Raw genomic sequence first — 27,467 nt, forward strand, 5'->3', positions numbered from 1 at the left:
CATGCTATGCCTTTGTTAATGCAACCTAACGTATTTGCTTTTTTTGCAACAGCATTGCATTGCTGATGCATGTTGAGGTTGTGATCCACCACAACTCCCAGATCCTTCACAGCAGTGCTGCTGCCAAGCCAGTTATTCCCCATTCTGTATTTGTGCATTCGCTTTTTCTTCCGTAAGTGTAGCACCTTACATTTGTCTTTGCTAAATTTCATTTTGTTGTCTACAGCCCAGTTCTCCAGTTTATCAAGAATCCTCTGAATTTTAGATCTATCCTCCAAAGTGTTGGCAACCCTTCCCTCCCAGCTTTGTGTCATCTTCAAATTTGATCAATATACTCTCTATTTCTACATCTGGGTCATTAATAAAGATGTTCAACAACACCGGACCCAGAAGAGATCTATGTGGAACTCCACTTGAGACCTCCTGCCAATCTGCCATAATTCCATTAATAGTTACTCTTTGTTTGTGGTTGTTTAACTATTTATGTATCCACTTAGTTCCATCAAGCCTGTATTTCCGCAGCTTACTTATGAGACTGTCATGTGGGACTGTGTCAGAAGTGTTGCTGAAGTCCAGGTATATTATGTCCACTGCATTCCCCACATCCACCAAACCAGTTACCTTGTCAAGAAGGAAATTAAGCTGGTTTGACATGAGTTGTTCTTAGTAAATCCATGCGGGCTGCTACTGATTAGCCCTTCATCCTCCAGGTATTTGCAAATTGAATGTTTTATCCATTGCTCTGGTAACTTCCCAGGTATCAAAGTCAGGCTGATTGGTCTGCAGTTCCCCGGCTCCTCCTTTTTCCCTTTTTTTAAAGAGGGGCATTACGTTAGCCCAGTGGTCCCCAACCTTTCTGTGGGAATAGCACATTCCTATTCCCACAAGACTGTGGTGGGCACCAAACACCCTGCTGCCGAAATGCCTCCAAGAAGCAGCAGTTGAAAGAAGTGTCGCTGCCAAAATGCCGCCGAGAAACGGCAACGCTTCTCGGCGGCATTTCGGCCAGTGGTTCTCCAGCGGCCGCACTTGGCGGCGGCATTTCGGCTGCGCGGTGTCCTGTGGGCACACACAACTGCCCCAGTGGGTGCCATTGCACCCACAGGCACCGCGTTGGGGACCCCTGCGTTAGCCCTTCTCCTGTCTTCCAGGACCTCTCCTGTCATTCATGGGTTAGCAAATACTATTATCAGTGGCACTGAGATTTCTTCAGCTAATTCTTTCAGTACCTTGGGGTGAATAGCATCAGGCCCCACTGGTTTGAATTCATTCAATTTAGTCAGAAGATCTCTGACATGTTCTTTATTTATCCCGATCTGCATCCCTTTCCCTTTATTGTCTGTGGTAACTTGGCTAGATGTCCGGTCACATGTTTTTTGTGAGAAGACTGAATCAAAGTAGGCATTGAGCAGCTCTGCCTTCCTATCATCTTCCATTACCAGCTCACCTTCTTCATTGAGCAGTGAACTCACACTGCCCTTGATCTTTCTTTTTTCTGATATATTTGAAGACCCCTTTCTTGTTGTCTCTAACATTCCTTGCCAGCTGTAACTCTTTGCCTTGGCTTTCCTGATTTTTGTCACTAAATGCTCATGCTATTCCCATATCTTCTTCCTTGGTGACATGTCCCTCCTATTTCTAGGGTGACCAGATGACAAGAACAAAATATTGGGACACATCGGGGGACAGCCACAGGCGCGCGCGCGCTCTCTCTCTCTCTCTCTGGGACAAATGGCGTGCATTGGTATGCGGGACAAACAACTAAATATTGGGACAGTCCCGATTTATTGGGACGTCTGGTCACCCTACCTATTTCCTGCATGGTTCCCTTTTGGTTTTTAGATAGCTAAAAAGCTCCTCCTGCAGTCACATTGGCCTCCTGTGGCTCTTCTTATCTTCCGTCTGCATTGGAATAGTTTGATGCTGAGCCTCTAGTGTTACATCTTTTAGGAACTGTCAGCCCTCTTCAACTCCTTTTCTACCTAATTAGTCTCTCCATGGGACCTTGCATGTTATTTCTTTGAGTGGATGAAATCCGCCTTTCTGAAGCCCATTGTCCTTGTTTTGCTATTCTCATGTCCTCCTTTTCATAGGATCTCGAATTCTATCAGATCATGATCACTTCCTCCCAAGTTCCTGACCATCTTCGCATTCGCAACTAATTCATCTGTGTTGGTCAAAACCAGATCCAAAATGGATGACCCCTACTTGTTTCCTCAATCCCCTACACGAGCTAAGAATTTGCAGGACATATTATGTTTTGTTGTAATGGTCTTCCAACAGATATCAGAGAAGTTAAAATCCCCCATTAATCCTAGCACATGTGTGTTAGCTAATCTTGTTACCTGCTTGTAGAATGACTCACCCACTTCCTCTTCCTCATTTGGTGGTCTATAATAGACCCACATCATAACATCACTACTGTTCTTTTATAATTATGCTCTTTTATAAATATGTTCTGTTTAGGGCCACCTAGTGCAGACTTCTGCAGTTTTGCAGTGTCCCACTTGGGGTATAGGAATCCGTGCTAGCAAATCCTAATGAAGGATTAGGACCTAAAGACTGTATTTGTGTAATGATTATTTTAAAGCACATCTGATATGTAAGAAGTTGCTTTTCTGTTAATGTTAGTTCAGTTACTTTTCTGGCTGTAGTTAGCCATAAAATTTATGTACTGTAAATATTATAGGTGTGTTTTCAATGCAGCAGGTAATATCTTTCCCTCCTGTGTTGCAAAGTTTAGGAATATGAATTGGTTTTGAGATGTAAACTGTATAAGGAACATGCTTATAATTATTAAAGTTTCTGTTAGAAATAACAGGAATAGTAGTTCTGGATGGTGATGGCTTTTTTCTGGGATCTAATTCTTGGTAAAATAATGTCTGTGGAGATTTATGTATCAAAGTTTCTAAATTATATATACATTCATTAATGAGTTTTAATTTTGTAAAGTTTGGTTGTCTGTTTGCAGTGTTTGGTGTGATGATTTCTGCCAATAATATGTTCACACTATTTTAGATTTGTAACTATTTGGTCATTTCAGTGTGTGCTTTTTCTCATTTTTAACTGGTTCTTGATTTTCCTTTGCCTAAAAGTAAGTTTTATATTCAGTTGAAGGGATGTATCAATCAGTCCATAATAAAAACTTCATTTACTTATCTGATGAATTGTTAGTCATCACTTATATCTATTAAAATGTACTATTACATGCATTACACTACTGTCAAGAGGTTCCAATCAAGATTATGGCCCTGTGGTGCTATACAGACCCATACTGCAGTCTAGGGGCTGATCCTGCAAATTAATTTGCATTTAAGTTACTCACATACTTGTGTTTTCAGGATTAGCCCCATATTATGGCAAGATGTAATAGATGAATGCAGAGGATGGGCAAAGGAGAACAAGAGTAATAATGACTGGAACATGTAGTTATATATACCTTATATGCAACAATTAGCAGGTCTTGAATCAAAATAAACTTGAAATGGCAGTTGACTTTCAGTGGGATTTGTGTGCCTAACTTCAATGGCCTCTTCAGAAAATTCCAGCCATTATCAGTAACTCCTGCTGTCCACCTGCCAAGATATTATCACTGAGTGGTTTACTGTAAGTGTCATGTTAGAAATGGATCTTGAAGAGGGTTTTGAAGGACTGTATAGTGGCTTTTTCGATCTGTTTAGGGAGAAAGTTTCATATGTGAAGGAGTATAAAAAAATATGAAGGTTTTTGGGAGAAATGGACAACTAGTGTATATTGAAAATAAGGTCAAAGTATCTGCTGTCATTGATGTAATTTGTAAAATCCTACATGGTTTGTGTTTCATTTTATGTTATATTTATGAAAATATGCTGTTCATTTTAAAAAAAAAATTTATGTGCACAGTATAATCTCTGATTTGATTTAAAAAAACAGCTTTTGATATTGCTGTGTCCCTTTTTGATATGCAGTGATCTAATTTAATGATATATGAAGTAGTCTAAGTAGTGCTTGTGTTTGAATAGTTTCAGTAAACATAGAAAAAGTTTTCTCGCAGTTTAAAAAAAAATTGAACAATCAGGATGTAACATTGCATAGTTTAAGCAAACCTTGTACTTGTACATCTTTTAATCCGTGTCCTTCACTTCCTGGTGTCAGTTTTATTTTCACTGATCAAGTTGGTCAGATAGTCAGATCCTGTTGATGTGTGTATGAGTCTTAAAATTAGATGCATGTTTACAATCAGATTTAAGTATTTAAAGATTTAAGAGCATCACTGACTTTACTGGGGCCCCACAAGAGTCCATCTGCAAGATCTGATTACAGGACTGTGTCCTAAGGGCATTTAATTGTCAGCTCTTTGGGCCAGAGTCACAAATCCTATATATATAGGCTCTGCATGTTGGATTGTAATCAATTTGGGGCATGGTCATATGTTCTGTGTGTTTCCTGTGAAACGCCTACATCATTTATGATGTTATTAAATACAAAGTTAGGTAATTACTGCAAGAGATTTTGACTAACTTCTTTAATAATAGTAACTTACAGTAGAAGTTGTTAATTGGCTATCGGAAGATCCACGAGAAGCAAATTAACTTTTGCGTATCTAAATGATTAATGATTATACCCAATATAAATTGTGATACAATAAGTGGTATAAAATTTTTACATATTTATATATGTTGTAATCCTGTTGTGATTGCTGTCACAGCTATAATTACCATGCGATGTTGTGAAGACAAAAAGTATATCTGGCTTCAAAAAAGGATTTTTATAAGTTCATGGAGGATAGGTCCGTCAATGGCTATGTGCCCAGATGGCCAGGGATGCAACCACATGTTCTGGGTTTCCCTAAACTTCCAACTGCCATAAGCTGGGACTGGATGACAGGTTGGATCACTCAAAATTGCCCTGTTCTACTCATCCCTCTGAAGCATCTGGCACTGGGTGCTGTCATAGACAGGATACTGAGATAGTTGGACCATTGGTCTGAAATGGTCTGGCCGTTCTTATGTTATAAGGTTGAATTTTCTGAGTTTTTGTAAGTTTTTAATATTTCAACAGTGTCTAATGTAAAATTTTGCATTTAATTTTCTCCTTTTTTAAAATAGAGAAACCAAGTTGATTGTACATCAAAATGAATGTAATGAGGACCTCAGTATTTCAATGCAATATTGAAATGTGCATGTAGCTGTAACTTACACAGTTAAATCTGAAAAAAAGTGTTGACTTAGATGCCTAACTTTAGACACGTAAAATCTATATTTAGGCATAGTATGAATTTAGGTGCCTAGTTTTTGGCATCGTCTGTGGAAAATAGTTTTTAATAAAATACTTCTGTTTTTTCAATGTCCATTAGAAGATCTAAAGAGTTTTTTTATATCTGTATTATATATAATCAAGCAAACGCACATTTAAATGTGTAATACAAAAATTGACAGATTTTTTTATGTAGAGCTGCAGCTGTATCCATGTTTATATCAAAAAGAAAAGGAGTACTTGTGGCACCTTAGAGACTAACCAATTTATTTGAGCGTGAGCTACAGCTCACTTCATCGGATGAAGTGAGCTATAGCTCACGAAAGCTCATGCTCAAATAAATTTTGCGAATACAGACTAACACGGCTGTTACTCTGAAACATGTTTATATCAGAAACTTTTCACTTTTTAATAGACTTAGTGGAAAGGCAGATGATAGTTCACGTGACACTAACTAGGTGCCTACTGTTCTTTCTACATCAGATTTCTTCAGGCATATTAAAGATGCAGCCTGATCAAAGTCTAACATGTTTTAAGTTATTAGAGTGCAAAAATAAGCAGCAGAACAATTTAAGAAAATACAAGCACATTTTAATTTGCAACAAACTGCCATGTTATTGACTGCTTGAGAAATTATGTGGAAAAACTTAAGAATAGTAGTGCACGTGAAATGGGAAATTTTGAGTCTTCCCATTTAGTACAGCATTAACATCTCTGTGAACATGTATATAGAGCAATAATATTCCTGACCGCAGAGCTCAATGGAAGCACCATCTCCTTGCTTTACACTTCTGCCTAAAATATGAACTGTTTTGTAACATGTTTAAATTGATATTTGCTTTGAGCAGTTGTAAACTCTTCTTGAAGCAGAAGGCTAGTAATGCTGTAGTTACAGTTGAAGATGAATAGTTTATAAGCTAAAGGAGTACTTGTGGCACCTTAGAGACTAACAAATTTATTTGAGCATAAGCTTTCAAGCTGTAGCTCACAAAAGCTTATGCTTAAATAAATTCGTTAGTCTCTAAGGTGCCAGAAGTACTCTTTTTTTCTTTTTGCGGATACAGGCTAGCACGGCTGTTACTCTGAAACCAGTTTATAAGCTGTTGTCTTCAAACACTTCTTTTTTTTTAAATTTAAATTGCACTTTAGACTGGAATTTCTTTTGCTTACTTTCAGCTCAGAGGAAAAATTCTTTTTGAAATGTTTGTTATAATATTGTGTGAGTTATTAGAATATGAAATCTTAGAGGTGACACATACCTTTCTGTAGCAGTTAGTGTGCTAAGCTTTAGTGGTCATGTCTGTGTTTCACAGTATGTGTACTAAACTGTATGGAAAGTGTAATGTCTAAATTGCCTTGTGTATGATCAGAATGCTGAAAACAGTTGCTTTTAAGTTTAAAAAAAAAACACCTGTCAACTCCAGTAAAACTTATGATTTAGAGTACAGTGCTTTCATTATTACTAAAAGTTAGCATTTAGTATAATTTCATTTTTTTCAGCTTGGTTGATAATATAGAAATGTTGCATACAGAGCAGCTTTGATTAACAAACACTTCTTTTATCAGCTTGTTTTTTCTGAGGAGCATTCACCTTGAACAGTCTCATAATAACCATTAAGAAAAGGAGTACTTGTGGCACCTTAGAAACTAACAAATTTATTTGAGCATAAGCTTTCGTGAGCTACAGCTCACTTCATCAGATGCATTCAGTGGAAAATACAGTGGGGAGATTTATATACACAGAGAACATGAAACAATGGATGTTACCATACACAGTGTAACGAGAGTGATCACTTAAGATGAGCTATTACCAGCAGGAGAGTTGGGGGGGGGGGGGGGAACCTTTTTGTAGTGATAATCAAGGTGGGTCATTTCCAGCAGTTGACAGGAACATCTGAGGAACAGTGGGGGGTGGGGGGGAGGGAGTCTGCATAGCCAGACAATCCTGCTGTCAGGGTGCCAATGCCTGAGATGATGCGGCGTCCAGGATTTCAACGTTTATGGATCTTGGGTAGCAGATAGAATACCCCAGGTCGGGGTTCCAGGGCTCCAGATTGACAGATCCAGAAGAGTACCCAGAAGTCACCTACTACAGGACAGGCCCAACAAAGAAAATAACAGAACGCCACTAGCCATCACCTTCAGCCCCCAACTAAAACCTCTCCAACGTATCATCAAGGATCTATAACCTATCCTGAAGGACAACCCATCACTCTCACAGATCCTGTGAGACAGGCCAGTCCTTGCTTACAGACAGCCCACCAACCTGAAGCAAATACTCACCAGCAATCGCACACCACACCACACAACCACTAACCCAGGAACCTGTCCTTGCAACAAAGCCCGTTGCCAAACTGTGTCCACATATCTATTCAGGGGACACCATCATAAGGCCTAATCACATCAGCCACACTATCACAGGCTCGTTCATCTGCACATGTACCAATGTGATAGATGCCATCATGTGCCAGCAATGCCCCTCTGCCATGTACATTGGTCAAACTGGACAGTCTCTACGTAAAAGAATAAATGGATACAAATCAGACGTCAAGAATTATAACATTCAAAAACCAGTGGGAGAACACTTCAATCTCTCTGGTCACTCGATTTCTGATCTCAAAGTGACAATTCTTCAACAAAAAAACTTCAAAACCAGTCTCCAACGAGAGACTGCTGAATTGGAATTAATTTGCAAACTGGATACAATTAACTTAGTCTTGAATAGAGACCAGTGGGAGTGGATGGGTCATTACACAAGGTAAAACTATTTCCCCATGTTTATTCCTCCCCCACCCCCCACTGTTTCTCAGATGTTCTTGTCAACTGCTGGAAACGGCCGACCTTGATTATCACTACAAAAGGTTCCCGCCCCCCCAACTGTCCTGCTGGTAATAGCTCATCTTAAGTGATCACTCTCGTTACAGTGTGTATGGTAACATCCATTGTTTCATGTTCTCTGTGTATATAAATCTCCCCACTGTATTTTCCACTGAATGCATCTGATGAAGTGAGCTGTAGCTCACGAAAGCTTACGCTCAAATAAATTTGTGAGTCTCTAAGGTGCCACAAGTACTCCTTTTCTTTTTGCGAATACAGACTAAAACGGCTGCTACTCTGAAACCTGTAATGACCATTGTCATTGGAATGTAAGCAGGGAAACATTTTTCTTAGTGTTATCTAAAATATAGCAAGTAAGAATTAGTGTATCAGATTGCAACCTTATAGTTAGGTGATGGTTTAATATCTGCCATATAAAATAAAATACAGGTCTTGTTTAAAGCTATGTCATATTGGCTTATGTTTAAGCAAAACATTACACTTTTCTAATAAAGTAGAGATTTTTGTCCATAGATCAGGAAACTTGGAATGGAAGATCAGCAGCAATTGTCACTCCTTTGTTTGTGTAATTTGATTTTAATGCTCTTGTTTAGTGTATGTAATATTAAGTGAGGATAAGAGCCTACTTCTTACTGACAGCTGTGAACCTGCTCCTTTTATCTCAAGTGGTAGAAGCATTTGCCTTTGTTGCTGGGTGCCTTGGGTTTGACCCCTGCTGATGACCGTCCATGGTGTCTGTCCGTGGTCATTGCATATGTATTACCATAGTGTTGCTTATTTGTACGACATTGTTATGAGCTGGGTGAAACCTGGTTATGGATTGACTTAAAACCCCATTCAGATTGATAGATGTGAACTCATCCTTCGATTAACATAACTGTAAGCTGCCTGGAAGCTTTTGGCTGAGGGGTGTGTATGTGTGTTTGAGAGGAGAGATGACACGGAAACTTAGAACAGAGACAAAAAAGCCAAGGAGAATAGCACAGTGTGACTCTGGAAAAAGCTAGAGGGAGAGCTTTTGGGTCTGGTGTGGGCAAAAGAGGCTCATAGGCTGTAAGCTAAGAAACTGCTCCTTTTGTTTTTGGTTCCTTCTGCATTCAGAGACCCAGGATTTCATACATTCCATGTTAAATAAACAAGATTGCTTCAAAGAAAATGCCAGACTGCATCAATTTCTGCTTCCAGCTGGAACATCCCCAAGGCCCAAACTTTGACTAGCTGCTTGGGTCAAAAAGGGGGAACAATATATGTATGGGTTTATTTTTGCAAGGGATAGTCTGCGTTTTCAAGGTGCCACAAGTCCTCCTGTTCTGTTTGTGGGTACAGACTAACACGGCTGCTGCTCTGGAACCCGTTTTTTTTTACTGACACTCTGCTGAAATTGTGCCTAGGGTGCCAGCACAGCAAGCAAGCAAAATTCATGCAGTTTGGTTTCATGCTCTTGCTTCTGTTGGGCTGTGTGGGAAGAGCCCTTGGTGAGACCAGCACAGGAAAAAATCTCTATTGATGGGGGCAGTGGTGTTCTCTGTCTTCCCTATGTACTGCATTCCCAAAAGAGTGGAGCACTGTACCTTTGCTTCTCATATGCAGAACATTTCCCATAAAGTCCAGCAGGATCATTAAAGTGAATCTAAGAAGGATTGTATCCTTTTGCATCGTTTGCTTTTCACGGCTGATCCTGGATTTGGGGGCCTGCAGGAGTGCCGGAACCTGTATAGAAGTGGGGCGGGGGGACTGGTGCAGGATCTGTAGCTCTGCCCCCCTGCCTCTCCTCTTTCCCCTGAGGTTCTGCCCCCTATCCAGGCTGGAAACTGGACCCGGGCCATTAGGGTGACCATATTCCTTCCTTCCCTCCCACGTGGAGCTGGCCTGAGCCCTCCTCCCCTCCCCACCCCCCTGCACCAGGTGCAGAGCTGACCTGAGCCGCTTCCCCTCCCCCCACAGAGCTGACCCAAGCCGCCCTCCAACCTTCCACAGAGCTGGCCTGAGCTGCACACCCCCTCGCGGGGCTGGCCCAAGTCCCATCACTCACTCCCCTTAACCCCTTTTTGGCAAAACTGGGCATGTGTCCATGCCCCCCCAGGTGTGCCGTCCAGGACAGGTGGAGGTGACCAGGGCTCCCCACAGCAGCCCGGGCTCCCTGGGCAGCTCTTACTACGGCCCAGCTCCAGCTTTCGGCCTGGCCAGTGGGTAGGATCTTGGGGAGGAACGGAAGGAGCAGGGGACTGGATCCTGTGATGAGGGCGGTGTGGGGCCCATGGGGGCCAAAATTCTTCTTTGTGCCCAGGGCCCCAATAAATCTTAATCCGCCTCTGAGCTAGAGCAGTATTATGATTGGCATTTAAAAATATGTAAAATGAATATCCACTGTCCTTTATTTTCTTAGAGTGCGCACAGGCTTAAGATAGCTTGTGCCATCCCATGACGCTCAGTTAAACTGTTAAGGCAACTATTTTTTGTATGCAAAACCACACAGAATTCCAAACGATGTGCTCGTTTCCTTGCTCTTAAGTTCAGTGAGAGTGGGTTTTGGCCCTTGAGGACAAAAAGTAAAACAAAGAGCTGAGTGAAGTTGGAAAATTTGTCCCTTTCACCAGCAGAATTCGGTCCAATAAAAGACATCACCTCACCTCCCTTGTCTCTTTCTCATCACTGATTGACTGATATAATAATTGGACTATTTCTTTTCTCGTAAAATTGTCCTAGTTTTCACCTGAGATGGTTCAAAGCCTTCAGTGCCTAGGAAGTGCAGGCAGCATTAGAGAAAATTAATGTTGTTTTTAAGTACGCCATAGAATCATAGAATATCAGGGTTGGAAGGGACCCCAGAAGGTCATCTAGTCCAACCCCCTGCTCGAAGCAGGACCAATTCCCAGTTAAATCATCCCAGCCAGGGCTTTGTCAAGCCTGACCTTAAAAACCTCTAAGGAAGGAGATTCTACCACCTCCCTAGGTAACGCATTCCAGTGTTTCACCACCCTCTTAGTGAAAAAGTTTTTCCTAATATCCAATCTAAACCTCCCCCACTGCAACTTGAGACCATTACTCCTCGTTCTGTCATCTGCTACCATTGAGAACAGTCTACAGCCATCCTCTTTGGAACCCCCTTTCAGGTAGTTGAAAGCAGCTATCAAATCCCCCCTCATTCTTCTCTTCTGCAGGTTAAACAATCCCAGCTCCCTCAGCTTCTCCTCATAACTCATGTGTTCCAGTCCCCTAATCATTTTTGTTGCCCTTCGCTGGACTCTCTCCAATTTATCCACATCCTTCTTGAAGTGTGGGGCCCAAAACTGGACACAGTACTCCAGATGAGGCCTCACCAATGTCGAATAGAGGGGAATGATCACGTCCCTCGATCTGCTCGCTATGCCCCTACTTATACATCCCAAAATGCCATTGGCCTTCTTGGCAACAAGGGCACACTGCTGACTCATATCCAGCTTCTCGTCCACTGTCACCCCTAGGTCCTTTTCCGCAGAACTGCTGCCTAGCCATTCGGTCCCTAGTCTGTAGTTGTGCATTGGGTTCTTCCGTCCTAAGTGCAGGACCCTGCACTTATCCTTATTGAACCTCATCAGATTTCTTTTGGCCCAATCCTCCAATTTGTCTAGGTCCTTCTGTATCCTATCCCTCCCCTCCAGCGTATCTACCACTCCTCCCTGTTTAGTATAATCCGCAAATTTGCTGAAAGTGCAATCCACACCATCCTCCAGATCATTTATGAAGATATTGAACAAAACCGGCCCCAGGACCGACCGTTGGGGCACTCCACTTGATACCGGCTGCCAACTAGACATGGAGCCATTGATCACTACCCGTTGAGCCCGACAATCTAGCCAGCTTTCTACCCACCTTATAGTGCATTCATCCAGCCCATACTTCCTTAACTTGCTGACAAGAATACTGTGGGAGACCGTGTCAAAAGCTTTGCTAAAGTCTAGAAACAATACATCCACTGCTTTCCCTTCATCCACAGAACCAGTAATCTCATCATAAAAGGCGATTAGATTAGTCAGGCATGACCTTCCCTTGGTGAATCCATGCTGGCTGTTCCTGATCACTTTCCTCTCATGCAAGTGCTTCAGGATTGATTCTTTGAGGACCTGCTCCATGATTTTTCCAGGGACTGAGGTGAGGCTGACTGGCCTGTAGTTCCCAGGATCCTTCTTCTTCCCTTTTTTAAAGATTGGTACTACATTAGCCTTTTTCCAGTCATCCGGGTCTTCCCCTGTTCGCCACGAGTTTTCAAAGATAATGGCCAATGGCTCTGCAATCACAGCCGCCAATTCCTTCAGCACTCTCGGATGCAACTCGTCCGGCCCCATGGACTTGTGCACGTCCAGCTTTTCTAAATAGTCCCTAACCACCTCTATCTCCACAGAGGGCTGGCCATCTCTTCCCCATTTTGTGATGCCCAGCGCAGGAGTCTGGGAGCTGACCTTGTTAGTGAAAACAGAGGCAAAAAAAGCATTGAGTACATTAGCTTTTTCCACATCCTCTGTCGCTAGGTTGCTTCCCTCATTCAGTAAGGGGCCCACACATTCCTTGGCTTTCTTCTTGTTGCCAACATACCTGAAGAAACCCTTCTTGTTACTCTTGACATCTCTGGCTAGCTGCAGCTCCAGGTGCGATTTGGCCCTCCTGATATCATTCCTACATGCCCGAGCAATATTTTTATACTCTTCCCTGGTCATATGTCCAACCTTCCACTTCTTGTAAGCTTCTTTTTTATGTTTAAGATCCGCTAGGATTTCACCATTAAGCCAAGCTGGTCGCCTGCCATATTTACTATTCTTTCGACTCATCGGGATGGTTTGTCCCTGTAACCTCAACAGGGATTCCTTGAAATACAGCCAGCTCTCCTGGACTCCTTTCCCCTTCAAGTTAGTCCCCCAGGGGATCCTGGCCATCCGTTCCCTGAGGGAGTTGAAGTCTGCTTTCCTGAAGTCCAGGGTCCGTATCCTGCTGCTTACCTTTCTTCCCTGCGTCAGGATCCTGAACTCAACCAACTCATGGTCACTGCCTCCCAGATTCCCATCCACTTTTGCTTCCCCCACTAATTCTACCCGGTTTGTGAGCAGCAGGTCAAGAAAAGCGCCCCCCCTAGTTGGCTCCTCTAGCACTTACGCCAGGAAATTGTCCCCTACGCTTTCCAAAAACTTCCTGGATTGTCTATGCACCGCTGTATTGCTCTCCCAGCAGATATCAGGAAAATTAAAGTCACCCATGAGAATCAGGGCATGCGATCTAGTAGCTTCCGTGAGCTGCCGGAAGAAAGCCTCATCTACCTCATCCCCCTGGTCCGGTGGTCTATAGCAGACTCCCACCACTACATCACTCTTGTTGCACACACTTCTAAACTTAATCCAGAGACACTCAGGTTTTTCTGCAGTTTCGTACCGGAGCTCTGAGCAGTCATACTGCTCCCTTACATACAGTGCTACTCCCCCACCTTTTCTGCCCTGCCTGTCCTTCCTGAACAGTTTATAACCATCCATGACAGTACTCCAGTCATGTGAGTTATCCCACCAAGTCTCTGTTATTCTGATCACGTCATAGTTCCTTGACATCACCAGGACCTCCAGTTCTCCCTGCTTGTTTCCAAGGCTTTGTGCATTTGTATATAAGCACTTGAGATAACCTGTTGATCGCCCCTCATTCCCAGTATGAGGCAGGAGCCCTCCCCTCACAGACATTCCTGCCTGTGCTTCCTCCCGGTATCCCGCTTTCCCACTTACCTCAGGGCTTTGGTCTCCTTCCCCCGGTGAACCTAGTTTTAAAGCCCTCCTCACTAGGTTAGCCAGCCTGCTCGCAAAGATGCTCTTCCCTCTCTTCGTAAGATGGAGCCCGTCTCTGCCCAGCACTCCTCCTTCATGGAACACCATCCCATGGTCAAAGAAACCAAAGCTTTCTCTCCGACACCACATGCGTAGCCATTCGTTGACTTCCACGATTCGACGGTCCCTACCCAGGCCTTTTCCTTCCACGGGGAGGATGGACGAGAACACCACTTGCGCCTCCAACTCCTTTATCCTTCTTCCTAGAGCCACATAGTCTGCAGTGATCCGCTTAAGGTCATTCTTGGCAGTATCATTGGTGCCCACGTGGAGAAGCAGGAAGGGGTAGCGATCCGAGGGCTTGATGAGTCTCGGCAGTCTCTCCGTCACATCGCGAATCTTAGCCCCTGGCAAGCAGCAGACTTCTCGGTTTTCCCGGTCAGGGCGGCAGATAGATGACTCAGTCCCCCGGAGGAGAGAGTCCCCGACCACCACCACCTGCCTTCTCCTCTTGGGAGTGGTGGTCGTGGAACCCCCAACCTCAGGACATCGCATCTCATGCCTTCCAACCAGCGGAGTCTCCTTCTGCTTTCTCGCCCCAGACATATCATCTGGTCCACTCTCCGCAACGATACTTGTGGAGAGAACATGAAAGCGGTTAGTTACCTGTGTCTGTGTTACTGGAACCCGGACATTCCGCTTACCTCTTCTGGACGTAACATGTTGCCAAGCTTCTTCATTGGCCTCTTAGCTCCTCTGTGCAACCTGCTCTATATCTGTAGAGCTTTGTGCCCCTAGAAGCCTATCCTGAGTTTTGTCCAGAAAATCCTCAGTTTCTCGTATGCAACGCAGGGTTGTTATCTGTTGCTCCAGACCTTCAATCTTCTCTTCCAATATGGAGACCAGCTTGCACTTTGTACAGACAAAGTCGCTTCTGTCCTGTGGAAGAAAGACAAACATGGCACATCCAATGCAGGTCACAACAGCTGAACACCCCCCTTCCATATCACCTTCCTACTATGAGCTTTCCTCAGAGCAGTTTGCAAGACGTAAGCCTCACTGGGCTCCCTCCAGGCGAACTCCCAGGCAAACTCCTGCTGTGAGCTGCTCTGTTGTCCCCGCTGCTCAGCTGGTTCACCGCCTCTCAGCTGGTTCGCGAAGCTCTGGCTATTTTTAAACAGCCAGCCTTGATTTTAAGAATATTATGGTTCATATAAACAAGGAACAAAATTAAAGTAAAATAGTTTTATACACATTTAAAAGTGGATTTAATTTGATTGATGGTGTCTTTGCGGGGGAAATAGCTTGTTGTGGGAGTCTGAACCTCAAATGTTAAGTAATTGAATAAACTGATAACACCATAATGTTGTACACAAAGGATATCAAGTAGGGTTCCCAACTTTCTAATTGCACAAAAATGAACACCCCTGTCCCGCCTCTTCCCCAAGGTCCCGCCCCTGCTCACTCCATCCCCCCTCCTTCTGTCTCTGGCTCTCCCCCACCCTCACTTTCTCATTTTCACCAGGCTGGGGCAGGGGGTTCTGGTATGGGAGGGGGTGTTGGCTCCGAGGTGGGGCCAGAAATGAGAGGTTCATGGAGTGTGTTTGGGGGGCTTCAGCCTGGGGCACGGGGTTTGGGGTGCAGGAGGGGGCTCCAGGCTGAGGGGTTCATAGAATCATAGAATATCAGAGTTGGAAGGGACCTCAGGAGGTCATCTAGTCCAACCCCCTGCTCAAAGCAGGACCAATCCCCATCTAAATAATCCCAGCTTTGTCAAGCCTGGCTTTGTCAAGCCTGACCATAAAAATATCTAAGGAAGGGGATTCCACCACCTCCCTAGGTAACGCATTCCAGTGTTTCACCACCCTCCTAGTGAAAAATTTTTTCCTAATATCCAACCTAAACCTCCCCCACTGCAACTTGAGACCATTACTCCTTGTTCTGTCATCCGCTACCACTGAGAACAGTCTAGATCCATCCTCTTTGGAACCCCCTTTCAGGTAGTTGAAAGCAGCTATCAAATCCCCCCTCATTCTTCTCTTCTGCAGACTAAACAATCCCAGTTCCCTCAGCCTCTCCTCATAAGTCATGTATTCCAGTCCCCTAATCATTTTTGTTGCCCTCTGCTGGACTCTTTCCAATTTTTCCACATCCTTCTTGTAGCGTGGGGCCCAAAACTGGACGTAGTACTGCAGATGAGGCCTCACCAATGTCGAATAGAGGGGAACGATTACGTCCCTCGATCTTCTCGCTATGCCCCTACCTATACATCCCAAAATGCCGTTAGCCTTCTTGGCAACAAGGGCACACTGTTGACTCATATCCAGCTTCCTAGGTCCTTTTCTGCAGAACTGCTGCCGAGCCATTTGGTCCATAGTCTGTAGCAGTGCATGGGATTCTTCCATCCTAAGTGCAGGACTCTGCTCTTGTCCTTGTTGAACCTTATCAGATTTCTTTTGGTGGTGGCTCTCGGCTGAAGAAGGTGGTTGGGGTGCAAGGGTGAGTTTGGGATATGGGCCCCAGAAGGGAGTTTGGGTGTGGGAGGGGGCTCAGGGCTGGGGCAGGTATGCGGGAGGGGGTGCAGGCTCTGGGGTGGGACTGGGGATATGGGGTTTGGGATTCAGGAGAGGGCTCAGGCCTGGGGCAGAGGGTTGGGGTACGGGAAGGGGTATGGGGTGTGGGAGAGGGATCAGGGCTCGGGCAAGGGTGCGAGAGGGGGTGATGGCTCCGGCTGGAGGTGCGGGGACTGGGGTTGGACTGGGGATGAAGGGTTTGGGGTGCAGGTGGGGGCTCAGGCCTGGGGCATGGGGTTGGGGTATGGGAGGAGGTGCGGGCTCCGGGTGGCACTTACCTTGGGGAGCTCCTTGGAAGCGGCAACATGTCTCTCCTACTCCTAGGCAGAGGCGTGGCTAGGCGGCTCTGTGCGGTACATGCTCACTGCCTTCGCCATGGCCAGTGGGAGCTGCGGAACTGGCGCTTGGGATGGGGGCAGCATGCGGAGCTCCGCTGGCAGTCCCTCTGCCTAGGAGCCAAGGAACATGATGCTGCTTCCGGGGACCCATGCAGAGCCAGGTAGGGAGCCTGCCAGCCCTGCCAACTGGACTTTTAATGGCCGAGTCAGCAGTGCTGACCGGAGCCACCAGGGTCCCTTTTCGACCGGGCGTTCCAGTTGAAAACTGGACGCCTGACAACCCTAATATCAAGTTAGATCTTTCCTGACAGCTAATGACATGCTGGTGATTGATTATCATTGTGAAATATATATGTTAACCCTATATGAGGAAATATGGATACTTAATGATATTGTGCTTTAAAGTCTGTGACCAAAGACAGAAACAGGTTTTCTCTCAGAAAGGAGGGATGGCAGTTATAAAAACTAAGCAAGGTTGGACCAAAAACAATGGAAGCCCCATTTACATATGAATCAGCAAGAGGTATGGGAAGTTCACAGGAAGGGAAGAACAGCATGAGGCCATCCTGAGTCTGGAGACAAAGCAGTGAGTTTTGGAACATATAAGGAGAGAGAAGAAACCATATTGCCATCAATCACTGGACAGACACAAGGGGACAGAGCTCTTGCAAACTGAGACAGATGGTCCTTCAAGCAAGAGGTTGAAGTCTTTGGGAACTGAATATAAGTGAGAAACCTGCTTAGGCAAAGATCTTTCATCTAGGACAGCGGTTCTCGAACTTCATTGCACCACAACCTCCTTCTGAAAACAAAAATTACTGCATGACCCTGGGCAGGGTGGGCTGGAGCCCCGCTGCCCCGGGCTGGAGGAAGGAGAGCAGAACCTGAGCCCTGCTGCCCTGGGCTGAAGCCCTTGGGCTTCAGCTTCAGCCTCAGGCAGCTGGGCTTGTGCTTGAGCCCAGACCCCAGCAAGTCTAACACCGGTCCTAGCAACCCCATTAAAATGTGGTCCTGACCTACTTTGGAGTTCCAACCCACAGTTTGAGAACCGCTGATCTAGGAAGACAAGGGAAACCAGCACCTTGAACTTCTGTGGAAGGTCCCAACTGACAGAAAGTCAGCCATGGCTGGAAAGAAAATGATTGGTGAGAAAAATACCATGAGCAAAATCGGTAGCCTGTTAGGTCAGGTCTTAGCTATTAGAAAGCATATTTTTAGTTTTGTTTATTTGTAACCCATTCTACCTTCAATTTCTTCTATTTGGTATCACTTAACCTATGTTATTTTGTTAATAAACTTGTTTTACTTTTGATCTAAAACAGGGTTTCTCAACCTGGAGGTCATGACCCCTGGGGGGCGGTCACAGGATGGGTTGGGGGAGGGGTTAGGCAAGTGCAGGGCTGGCATTAGGTGGTGGCAATCAGGGCAGTTACCTGGGACACTGCAAAATTAAGTTGCATGCTTCAGCCATGGCGGTGGGTCTGAAGTGTGTAACTAAGCTTGTCGGGTCCCCTGTTGTGTGGGGCCCTGGGCAGTTGCCCGGTTTGCCCTAATGCCAGCCCTTTTAGTAGGTGGGCCACAGTTTTTTAAGTCCAAAAGGAGTTGCAAGCACAAAAAGGTTGAGAAACACTGATCTAAACCAACTCAGTGCTGTATTTGAATTGAAGTAATTAACTCTAATTAAAGTAATAAGCTGTACTTTTGTCTCTTTAAGGGAGCAACAAATCTTATTTCTCTGAGTGTTCCAGGAAAAGGATGGACACTTCAGGGCAGAAGGTTTTGGGGAAGTTCAGGACTGAGTGTGTGTTGGGTGTCACTCTGCAAGTAGTAACTAAGGCTGGGGGAGACCAGTGTGGAGCTGTTCCATTGTAGGCACGCTACTGGGATCAGAGCACTGAACCAGGCCTGCACAGCACACACATGCTCAGGGAGCTACATGCTTGTCTACTGGCTGCTGGTGTCTGGGCTGTGAGCCATCGCAGCAGAGCATTTAAGGCACCAGAGTTACAGGGCAGGGGGTGAGACAACTTCTCTCTGGTCTGAATTGTATTGCCAAAACGTTACAAGTAAGTTATAAGAAGGAAAGGGACAGCAAAATGTTTGGTTAGGAGTTTAAACACAATCCTCCAGGCACTGCGCAGTGGTGCTCCATAATTGTTTCCTTCTATTATGTAGTTGTCCTTATCTGCATCGAACAACAGGGGATACAGAAAGAAAATATCATCTCCGATATTACAAGACTGGAACATGTATTCATGAAACAGATGCTCGGGGCCACTGTGTGAAGAATGGACTCCACTGTGCCTTTGCTCATGGGCCTCATGACCTTAGACCACCAGTATATGATATAAGGTATCCTTTTATTTTTAACTTTCAGTCCTCATTATTAGGAGACCATTGTCCTATAACATTCCAGTCTGTAGACATTAAACTTTTCTGTCTCCAAATACAATTAACTTTACAATCAAATGTATAATTAACTTTCTGACATTATTACTGTAAATGTAAAAACCTATATTAAATCAATATTAAGATTGCAAATGTAAAATAATGGGAAATTAAAATATTAACATTTTTAGAGCAACAGTAACGTATCCATGTATGAAGGACCCTGCATGTAATGCACTTAAGAGTGCACAAGGCTGGGTATTTTACCTTTTTGCCTTGATGCTGTGTAGATCTGCTTGTGCTGCTAAATTCATAAAAATGATCATTTTGATGTTATCTTTCAGCTCCTCATTTTGTGTTTGTGATATTTTGCCTCCTTTGTACATGGTTTCTTTGGGATTTTTGATTTTTTTGTTGTCCCTTTTCCCCTCCCCCAATACGTGAGATGTCAGTGGTCTCTGTTGCTGCCTTTTAAAGGTGAGATTAGGTGGCAGCCAAAGGGTGATGCTTTGTGATTCAGGATAACAAGGAGGATGAGCATTATTTGTGACTGTGAACCAGCTTTTGAAATACTAGGGGACAAGAGGAAGGGGATAATGCACAGGCTTAGGATAAACAGTGGGATCCTTATAGGAAGTGATGATTGCCAGCCAGGCCTTCTGAGCTTTGTAGGGATGGAGCTCTGCTCCTGCAGGATTTAAGAGCCTTTAATGGCAACTGCTACCTTCTGCAATCCATTCCTTGTTCCCTGCCTACAGCTTCAGGCTCTCTGCTCTGTTGCTAAATTGTTCCCAGAATTATTTCTGCAACATTAAAGCTTATTGAATAATTTCATAGTCATTTAACATGAGCTTTAATTCCCACCTTACCACAGAATTCCTTGCATCTCTGCATGATCACATACTGTTTCAATTATCTATCACATACTATTTTTTCCATAGGATTCCTGCCTTGTGCAGTGTGCACTCTGAGTGAGACAGCAATTCAGTATTTTTTTTTACCCTCCTTATTCACCATGTGGTACTATGCCTTATTTTCTGCATACCAAACCTCATCACGAGTACAGTATATTCCATTTCCTTGTGATGTTTTATATTGTGATCATCTTTGTGGTACCTGAGTGTCTCACAGACATTAAAGAATTTACTTACAAAACCTCCTGAAGTGTGTGTAGAGAAGCATTATTATTCTAGTTTTATGGATGGAGAACTGAAGCACAGAGATATTTAAGCTAAAATTCACAAAAGTGATTGCTAAATGCTTTATTCATTGGATTTCCAACTTGAGATGCTCTATGGTTTGATACTGAGCACCAGCATCTTCCACCAGCTTCAGCTGGAGTTACGAATGCTCAGCACTTCTTAAACTCAGGCTTTAGGTATCTCAAATTATGCATCTAGAAAATGGAGAACATACAACTAGTTGGCCACCTTTTGGTTTAAGTGACTCCCAACATCATATAGGAAATATGTGGCTAAATTGGTTCACTGTATTAACTACAAGAGCCTTCTTTGTTTTCCTGTAGGCCCCTGCTTTGTTCCTGTCACATCATCTTCTCTTGTCTTCTGCAAATGAAGTAGAATTCTTATAGATAATAGTCTCCTTAACCGTAGTGCTGTCTCATTCATAGTCCATCCTGTGCGCTGAATGAGGCAGGAGTCCTGTTGAAAACATAGTATGTGATATGTAATTAAATAAGGATGGTCACAATTCATTTGCACAAGGAGGCCAAATAATGCAACCTTCCCTGCAAAGAACATAACCTTATATATGCTTGTATTGCGGAAGAGATGAGTGGTGGCAGGGGTGAATTGTGGAGGTCAAGAAATGGGAGGAGATAGGATTACTAGGTTGAATTAGGTTTACTAGATAGCAACTGTGAAAAAACTGGATGGGGGTGGGGGGTAATAGGCTCCTATATAAGAAAATGTCCCAAAAAACGGGACTGTCCCTTTAAAAACGGGACATCTGGTCACCCTACGTTGAATGGAAAGTGTAGAGGATGAAAGCAAGGAAGCAGTCTGCCTTTGTGACAGAGGAAGAGGTGTGTGAGCAGGTAATGGAGGAAGGGAGAGGTAAGGGAGAGAGGGTTAGAGGTCACATCAAGTTCTTGGGATTTTTTTCACTGAAGAAGTTGGCAAGATCCTGGCAGGAGGGGAGAGAATTTTTAGAGGAAGAGAAAAATCGTAAATAGGCAGCTGGTATTGTGAGCGTGGAAATAATTGAGAGTGGAGGAATAATGTTGCTGCTTATTCAGAAAGAAGGGAAAGGTAAATAAAAATGAATTTGTAGTGGAGGAAGTAAGCATAGGCATGGGACTTCAACAATAGACTCTTATGAGTGTAGAAACAGGAGCAGAGAAAGTGTGTGTGTGTATGTATAAGGGGGGGGAACCAGAGATAGGGGTTGGCAGGGTGAACCTTGCAGTGTGAGAGAGGGGAAAAGGAGTCAAAGGTGGTGGCGAACGCAGGTTGGAGGGAGTTAATGATCATATCAGTGGAGGAGAAGGAAAAAGAGGATAGGGAGGAGTGGGCTGAGAACAAAATTCCTTAATATTGATGGATTGGAAGTTGTATAATCTATATGGAAAGGGAGAGGAGAAAAGAATTGGGTGGAGTGTTGTTCGAAAAAAGGAAGGTGTGTGTGTGAATGGGGATGAGTTGGAAGTGGGAGGAATGGGAGAGAAAAAACCTGCCACTCCAGAATGTTCGTTTGGTCCAATTCAGGATGGGGAGTGTGAGAGAGGGAAAGACTGCTGTAAGAGGAGAGCAGCTATAGAGGCGGTGTCACAGAACAAGATTCAGGTCTCAGGGAGAGCCAGGATCAGGAAATGATGGCATCGTGGGAGCTGCTATCTCTGGAGATGCAATGGGCACTTCGGAGGGTAGAGGGAAATGGGGATAATGTGAGGTTTTGAAGAGGAAAAACTTGGGATGAGGTGATGACGGGGAAGGGTGTAGGGGTAGGAGAGTGGGGATGTGGTTAGGAGCTGGGTTGGGGGTGGAGTAGCTGGAGGCAATGAGGGGAAGTCAGGAGAATGTGTGGAATATGGATTTGTGGGGTTGTATAAGGAGTTGGGAGATGAATGGACTTTGAAAGACTCAGTGGCCAAATTGTTCTTCTGCTGTGGTGAAATTTTCTGCCTCTTCCTCAGTGGGGATAGTGGTAGTGTGGAAGTGCCTAGAGGCAGCCATCAGGGCCTGTCAAGTTTCCTTCCCTGCTCTGAACGCTAGGGTACAGATGTGGGGACCTGCATGAAAACCTCCTAAGCTTTCTTTTACCAGCTTAGCTTAAAACTTCCCCAAGGTACAAACTATTTTACCCTTTGCCCTTGGACTTTCGCTGCCACCACCAAACATCTAACACCAGTATTATTATTATTAGGAAAGAGTTCGTTTGGAAACATCTTTCCCCTCAAAATCCTCCCAAATCTTACCCCCTTTTTTCTGGGGAAGGTTTGATAAAAATCCTCACCAATTTGCATAGGTGACCACAGACCCAAGCCCTTGGATCTTAAGAAGAATGAAAAAAGCATTCAGTTTCTTAAAAGAAGAATTTTAATAGAAGAAAAAGTAAAAAAGAATCACCTCTGTAAAATGAAGATGGTAAATACCTTACAGTGTAATTAGATTCAAAACATAGAGAATCCCTCTAGGCAAAACCTTAAGTTACAAAAAGACACAAAACCAGGAATATCCATTCCATTCAGCACATCTTATTTTCTCAGCCATTTAAAGAAATCATAATCTAATGCATATCTAGCTAGATTACTTACTAAGTTCTAAGACTCCATTCCTGTTCTGTCCCCGGCAAAAGCATCACACAGACAGACCCGGACCCTTTGTTTCTCCCCCCTTCCAGCTTTGAAAGTATCTTGTCTCCTCATTGGTCATTGTGGTCAGATGCCAGCAAGGTTATCCTAGCTTCTTAACCCTTTACAGGTGAAAGGGTTTTTCCTCTGGCCTGAAGGGATTTTAAAAGTCCCTTTATATTTATGACAGGGCCCCATTTTGCTAGGCTGTAACGTGTAATATGAAAGAGAGTTCCTGCCCTGAAGAGTTGACAATCTTAGCATATGAGAAGTGACAACAGGTGGATACAATGACAAATGGGGTAGGGAGAGACAAGGTAGTGTTGAAGTGATCATATTTAGAGCAATAAGCAGTTGCCTAGCATGCTAGCTGTCCAGCTGTTGTTGGGTGTTTTGTAGACATCACTTCTGAAAAGATTTTCAGGAGGATAATGTGGTGGCTTTATGGATTTTTATGTGGCACTTTTCCCATACATAAGACGTGGAATGGGAGAAAGCACCAAAGATGCTTGAGGGCAAATTGTACTAATGGGTGTAAAAGATGGCATAATTGATAAAATGGAGGGATGCGTGGCAGAGTGGATAAAAATTTGATTTTTTTTTTGGTAAATAAAAAAAAATCAGATTTTCTATTTTAAATAAAATACAGACTTATGTAAAAAACCTATTTAAAATTAAGTTTGAAATTAGCAATTTATGTTAAGGCCTAACTTTATTATAATCCATTAAGATCAAGTAAATAGAAAAAATATTAAGCAATACAGTAACTCCTCACTTAACGTTGTAGTTATGTTCCTGAAAAATGCTACTGTAAGTGAAATGAGGTTAAGCGAATCGAATTTCCCCATAAGAATTTGTGTACATAGGGGGGTTAGGTTTCAGGGAAGGCAGAGGGTCGGATATTTCCCAGGGACTGCCTTACTGCTAAATGAACTAGCACTTGGCTGAGCTCTCAAGGGTTAACACGTTGTTAATGTAGCCTCACACTAGCTTCAACCGGCTGCTCTTTCTGCAAGCAGTGGACAAAGGAGGCGGCAAACAACATTATAAGGGAGAATTGCGCAACTTTAAATGAGCATATTCTCTAATTGATCAGCAACGAAACAACATAAACCAGGACAACTTTAAGTGAGGAGTTACTGTACATGTTTGCTGCCAAGTTTTAAAGCAAGTCAAAACGCTGAACTGGTGAAAGTCACTGGCTAAGTACATGGAACCAGTGTTTGTTGAAGTGCTAAATCAGCTTTCAACAGCAGTTACCTCTTCTGCAGGTACAGTGAGAATGTTTTTCTGCATTTCAGTTTATTCAGCTAGTTCATTCAAAGTTAAGAAACCAATTGGGAGTTGAAAAAGCAGGAAAGCTTGTTTTTTTTCTTCTAATCTCTGAATAAAAACTAGGTGTAAGAGGATGAGATCTATTGGTTCTAAAATCTTGAAGGACATAGTAACCAGAAACAATGAGCTCCATTTACAGCTATATATAATTCTCTTTGTTTAATAAATCAATTTGTTTTAAATACAAAACATGCTTTAATACATTTTTGATAATATTTTCCTCTTATATATCCAGCACATGTAGGATAGTTTAATTTAATTTTTTTTAATTGCTGTGATTTTTCATTTTGAATTGAATTTGAATTTCCTTCCAAATAGAGCTTGACACAAATCACAAGTGCAAAATTTAATCATTTAGTAAATAAGAAATGCATCATTCTCCATTTTCTAACATAATGAAAAATACAAAAATTAAGAATCTGGAAAAACATAAATTAAGAACATACGAACAGCCACACTGGGTCAGACCAAAGATCCATCTAGCCCAGTATCCTGTCTTCCGACAGTGGACAATGCCAGGTTCCCCAGAGGGAATGAACAGAACAGGTAATCATCAAGTGATTAAACAATATAATTGCTTAAATGACTATAGATATAGTATATGCCCCTGGTTAGCAAAAAGAAGTATCAAATTTGGTGTAAAGGCTATATTTAGTTGCAAATCAACATGTTTGAAATGTCCCCAACCAGTGAGAATCAGCCTTTCTTTTAGAAAATAACTAAAAAGTACCAAAGGAATTTAAACTGATCTGTCCTAGTGAGTGGATGGTAATATATTAGAGTTTATAGGTAGGGCATATCTAAGCTGTAAAGAGCCTTTAAAAATAAAGACAAGAAGCTTGTTTTTGGGATGGAGGACAGGGAGCTAGTGGATGGGGGCCTGCATTGTGCAGGAGGTCAGACTAGATGATCATAATGGTCCCTTCTGACCTTAATATCTATGAATCTATGTAATCAGTGCAATAAGAAAAGATGATGATCTTCTAGCAGCAATGTCTTTAATACACCTGCTGGGACAAGATTGAGTTTATCAAGGCCAGAAACAGGAAGCTGAAATGGTTAAGATGTGAGATGAGTTTTGTCTGTGTGAACTGAGAGGAAAGATCGGATCTTATGGACGTTGTGTAGGAAGAAACAGCAAAAATTAGAAATGGAGGCATGGGTCTAAAGAGAGGATAGAATCAAAGATAATAAGGAGGGCCAAATCGCACCTGGAGCTGCAGCTAGCGAGAGATGTCAAGAGTAACAAGAAGGGTTTCTTCAGGTATGTTGGCAACAAGAAGAAAGCCAAGGAAAGTGTGGACCCCTTAATGAATGAGGGAGGCAACCTAGTGACAGAGGATGTGGAAAAAGCTAATGTACTCAATGCTTTTTTTGCCTCTATCTTCGCAAACAAGGTCAGCTCCCAGACTGCTGCGCTGGGCATCACAACATGGGGAATAGATGGCCAGCCCTCTGTAGAGAAAGAGGTGGTTAGGGACTATTTAGAAAAGCTGGACGTGCACAAGTCCATGGGGCCGGACGACTTGCATCCGAGAGTGCTAAAGGAATTGGCAGCTGTGATTGCAGAGCTATTGGCCATTATCTTTGAAAACTCGTGGCGAACAGGGGAAGTCCCGGATGACTGGAAAAAGGCTAATGTAGTGCCAATCTTTAAAAAAGGGAAGAAGGAGGATCCTGGGAACTACAGGCCAGTCAGCCTCATCTCAGTACCCAGAAAAATCATGGAGCAGGTCCTCAAAGAATCAATCCTGAAGCACTTACATGAGAGGAATGTGATCAGGAACAGTCAGCACGGATTCACCAAGGGAAGGTCATGCCTGACTAATCGAATCGCCTTCTATGAGGAGATTACTGGTTCTGTGGATGAAGGGAAAGCAGTGGATGTATTGTTTCTTGACTTTAGCAAAGCTTTTGACATGGTCTCCCACAGTATTCTTGTCAGCAAGTTAAAGAAGTATGGGCTGGATGAATGCACTATAAGGTGGGTAGAAAGTTGGCTAGATTGTTGGGCACAACGGGTAGTGATCAATGGCTCCATGTCTAGTTGGCAGCCGGTGTCAAGTGGAGTCCCCCACGGGTCAGTCCTGGGGCTGGTTTTGTTCAATATCTTCATAAATGATCTGGAGGATGGTGTGGATTGCACTCTCAGCAAATTTGCGGATGATACTAAACTGGGAGGAGTGGTAGATACGCTGGAGGGCAGGGATAGGATACAGAGGGACCTAGACAAATTGGAGGATTGGGCCAAAAGAAATCTGATGAGGTTCAACAAGGATAAGTGCAGGGTCCTGCACTTAGGACGGAAGAACCCAATGCACAGCTACAGACTAGGGACCGAATGGCTAGGCAGCAGTTCTGCGGAAAAGGACCTAGGGGTGACAGTGGACGAGAAGCTGGATATGAGTCAGCAGTGTGCCCTTGCTGCCAAGAAGGCCAATGACATTTTGGGATGTATAAGTAGGGGCACAGTGAGAAGATCGAGGGACGTGATCGTTCCCCTCTATTCGACATTGGTGAGGCCTCATCTGGAGTACTGTGTCCAGTTTTGGGCCCCACACTACAAGAAGGATGTGGATAAATTGGAGAGAGTCCAGCGAAGGGCAACAAAAATGACTAGGGGTCTGGAACACATGACTTATGAGGAGAGGCTGAGGGAACTGGGATTGTTTAGTCTGCAGAAGAGAAGAATGAGGGGGGATTTGATAGCTGCTTTCAACTACTTGAGAGGTGGTTCCAGAGAGGATGGTTCTAGACTATTCTCAGTGGTAGAAGATGACAGGACAAGGAGTAATGGTCTCAAGTTGCAGTGGGGGAGGTTTAGGTTGGATATTAGGAGAAACTTTTTCACTAGGAGGGTGGTGAAACACTGGAATGCGTTACCTAGGGAGGTGGTAGAATCTCCTTCCTTAGAGGTTTTTAAGGTCAGGCTTGACGAAGCCCTGGCTGGGATGGTTTAGTTGGGGATTGGTCCTGCTTTGAGCAGGGGGTTGGATTAGATGACGTCCTGAGGTCCCTTCCAACCCTGATATTCTATGATTCTGTGAACACCTAGATCGTAGTGGTAGCCATGTTAGTCTGTATCAGCAAAAACAATGAGGAGTCCTTGTGGCACCTTAGAGATTAACAAAGTTATTTGGGCATAAGCTTTTGTGGGCTAAAACCCACTTCA

General features: G+C 43.7%; 1 protein-coding gene across 6 annotated transcripts in view; it reads left to right on the forward strand.

The window, feature by feature from the left end:
• The window catches only part of UNKL (unk like zinc finger), a 164,465-nt gene that overhangs the window by 9,604 nt on the left and 127,394 nt on the right, over positions 1-27,467 (forward strand). For 5 of the 6 annotated variants that reach the window (XM_073361548.2, XM_073361547.2, XM_073361543.2 and 2 more), the window contains exon 3: positions 18,937-19,113. The exons of the other annotated variant lie outside the window; for it this stretch is intronic. In XM_073361548.2, coding sequence (XP_073217649.1) covers positions 18,937-19,113 — 177 coding nt within the window. The remainder of the gene's footprint in view (positions 1-18,936; positions 19,114-27,467) is intronic. 6 annotated transcript variants of the gene reach the window in all.

The sequence above is a fragment of the Lepidochelys kempii genome, chromosome 10, assembly GCF_965140285.1.
Source record: "Lepidochelys kempii isolate rLepKem1 chromosome 10, rLepKem1.hap1, whole genome shotgun sequence".
Taxonomy (NCBI): domain Eukaryota; kingdom Metazoa; phylum Chordata; order Testudines; family Cheloniidae; genus Lepidochelys; species Lepidochelys kempii.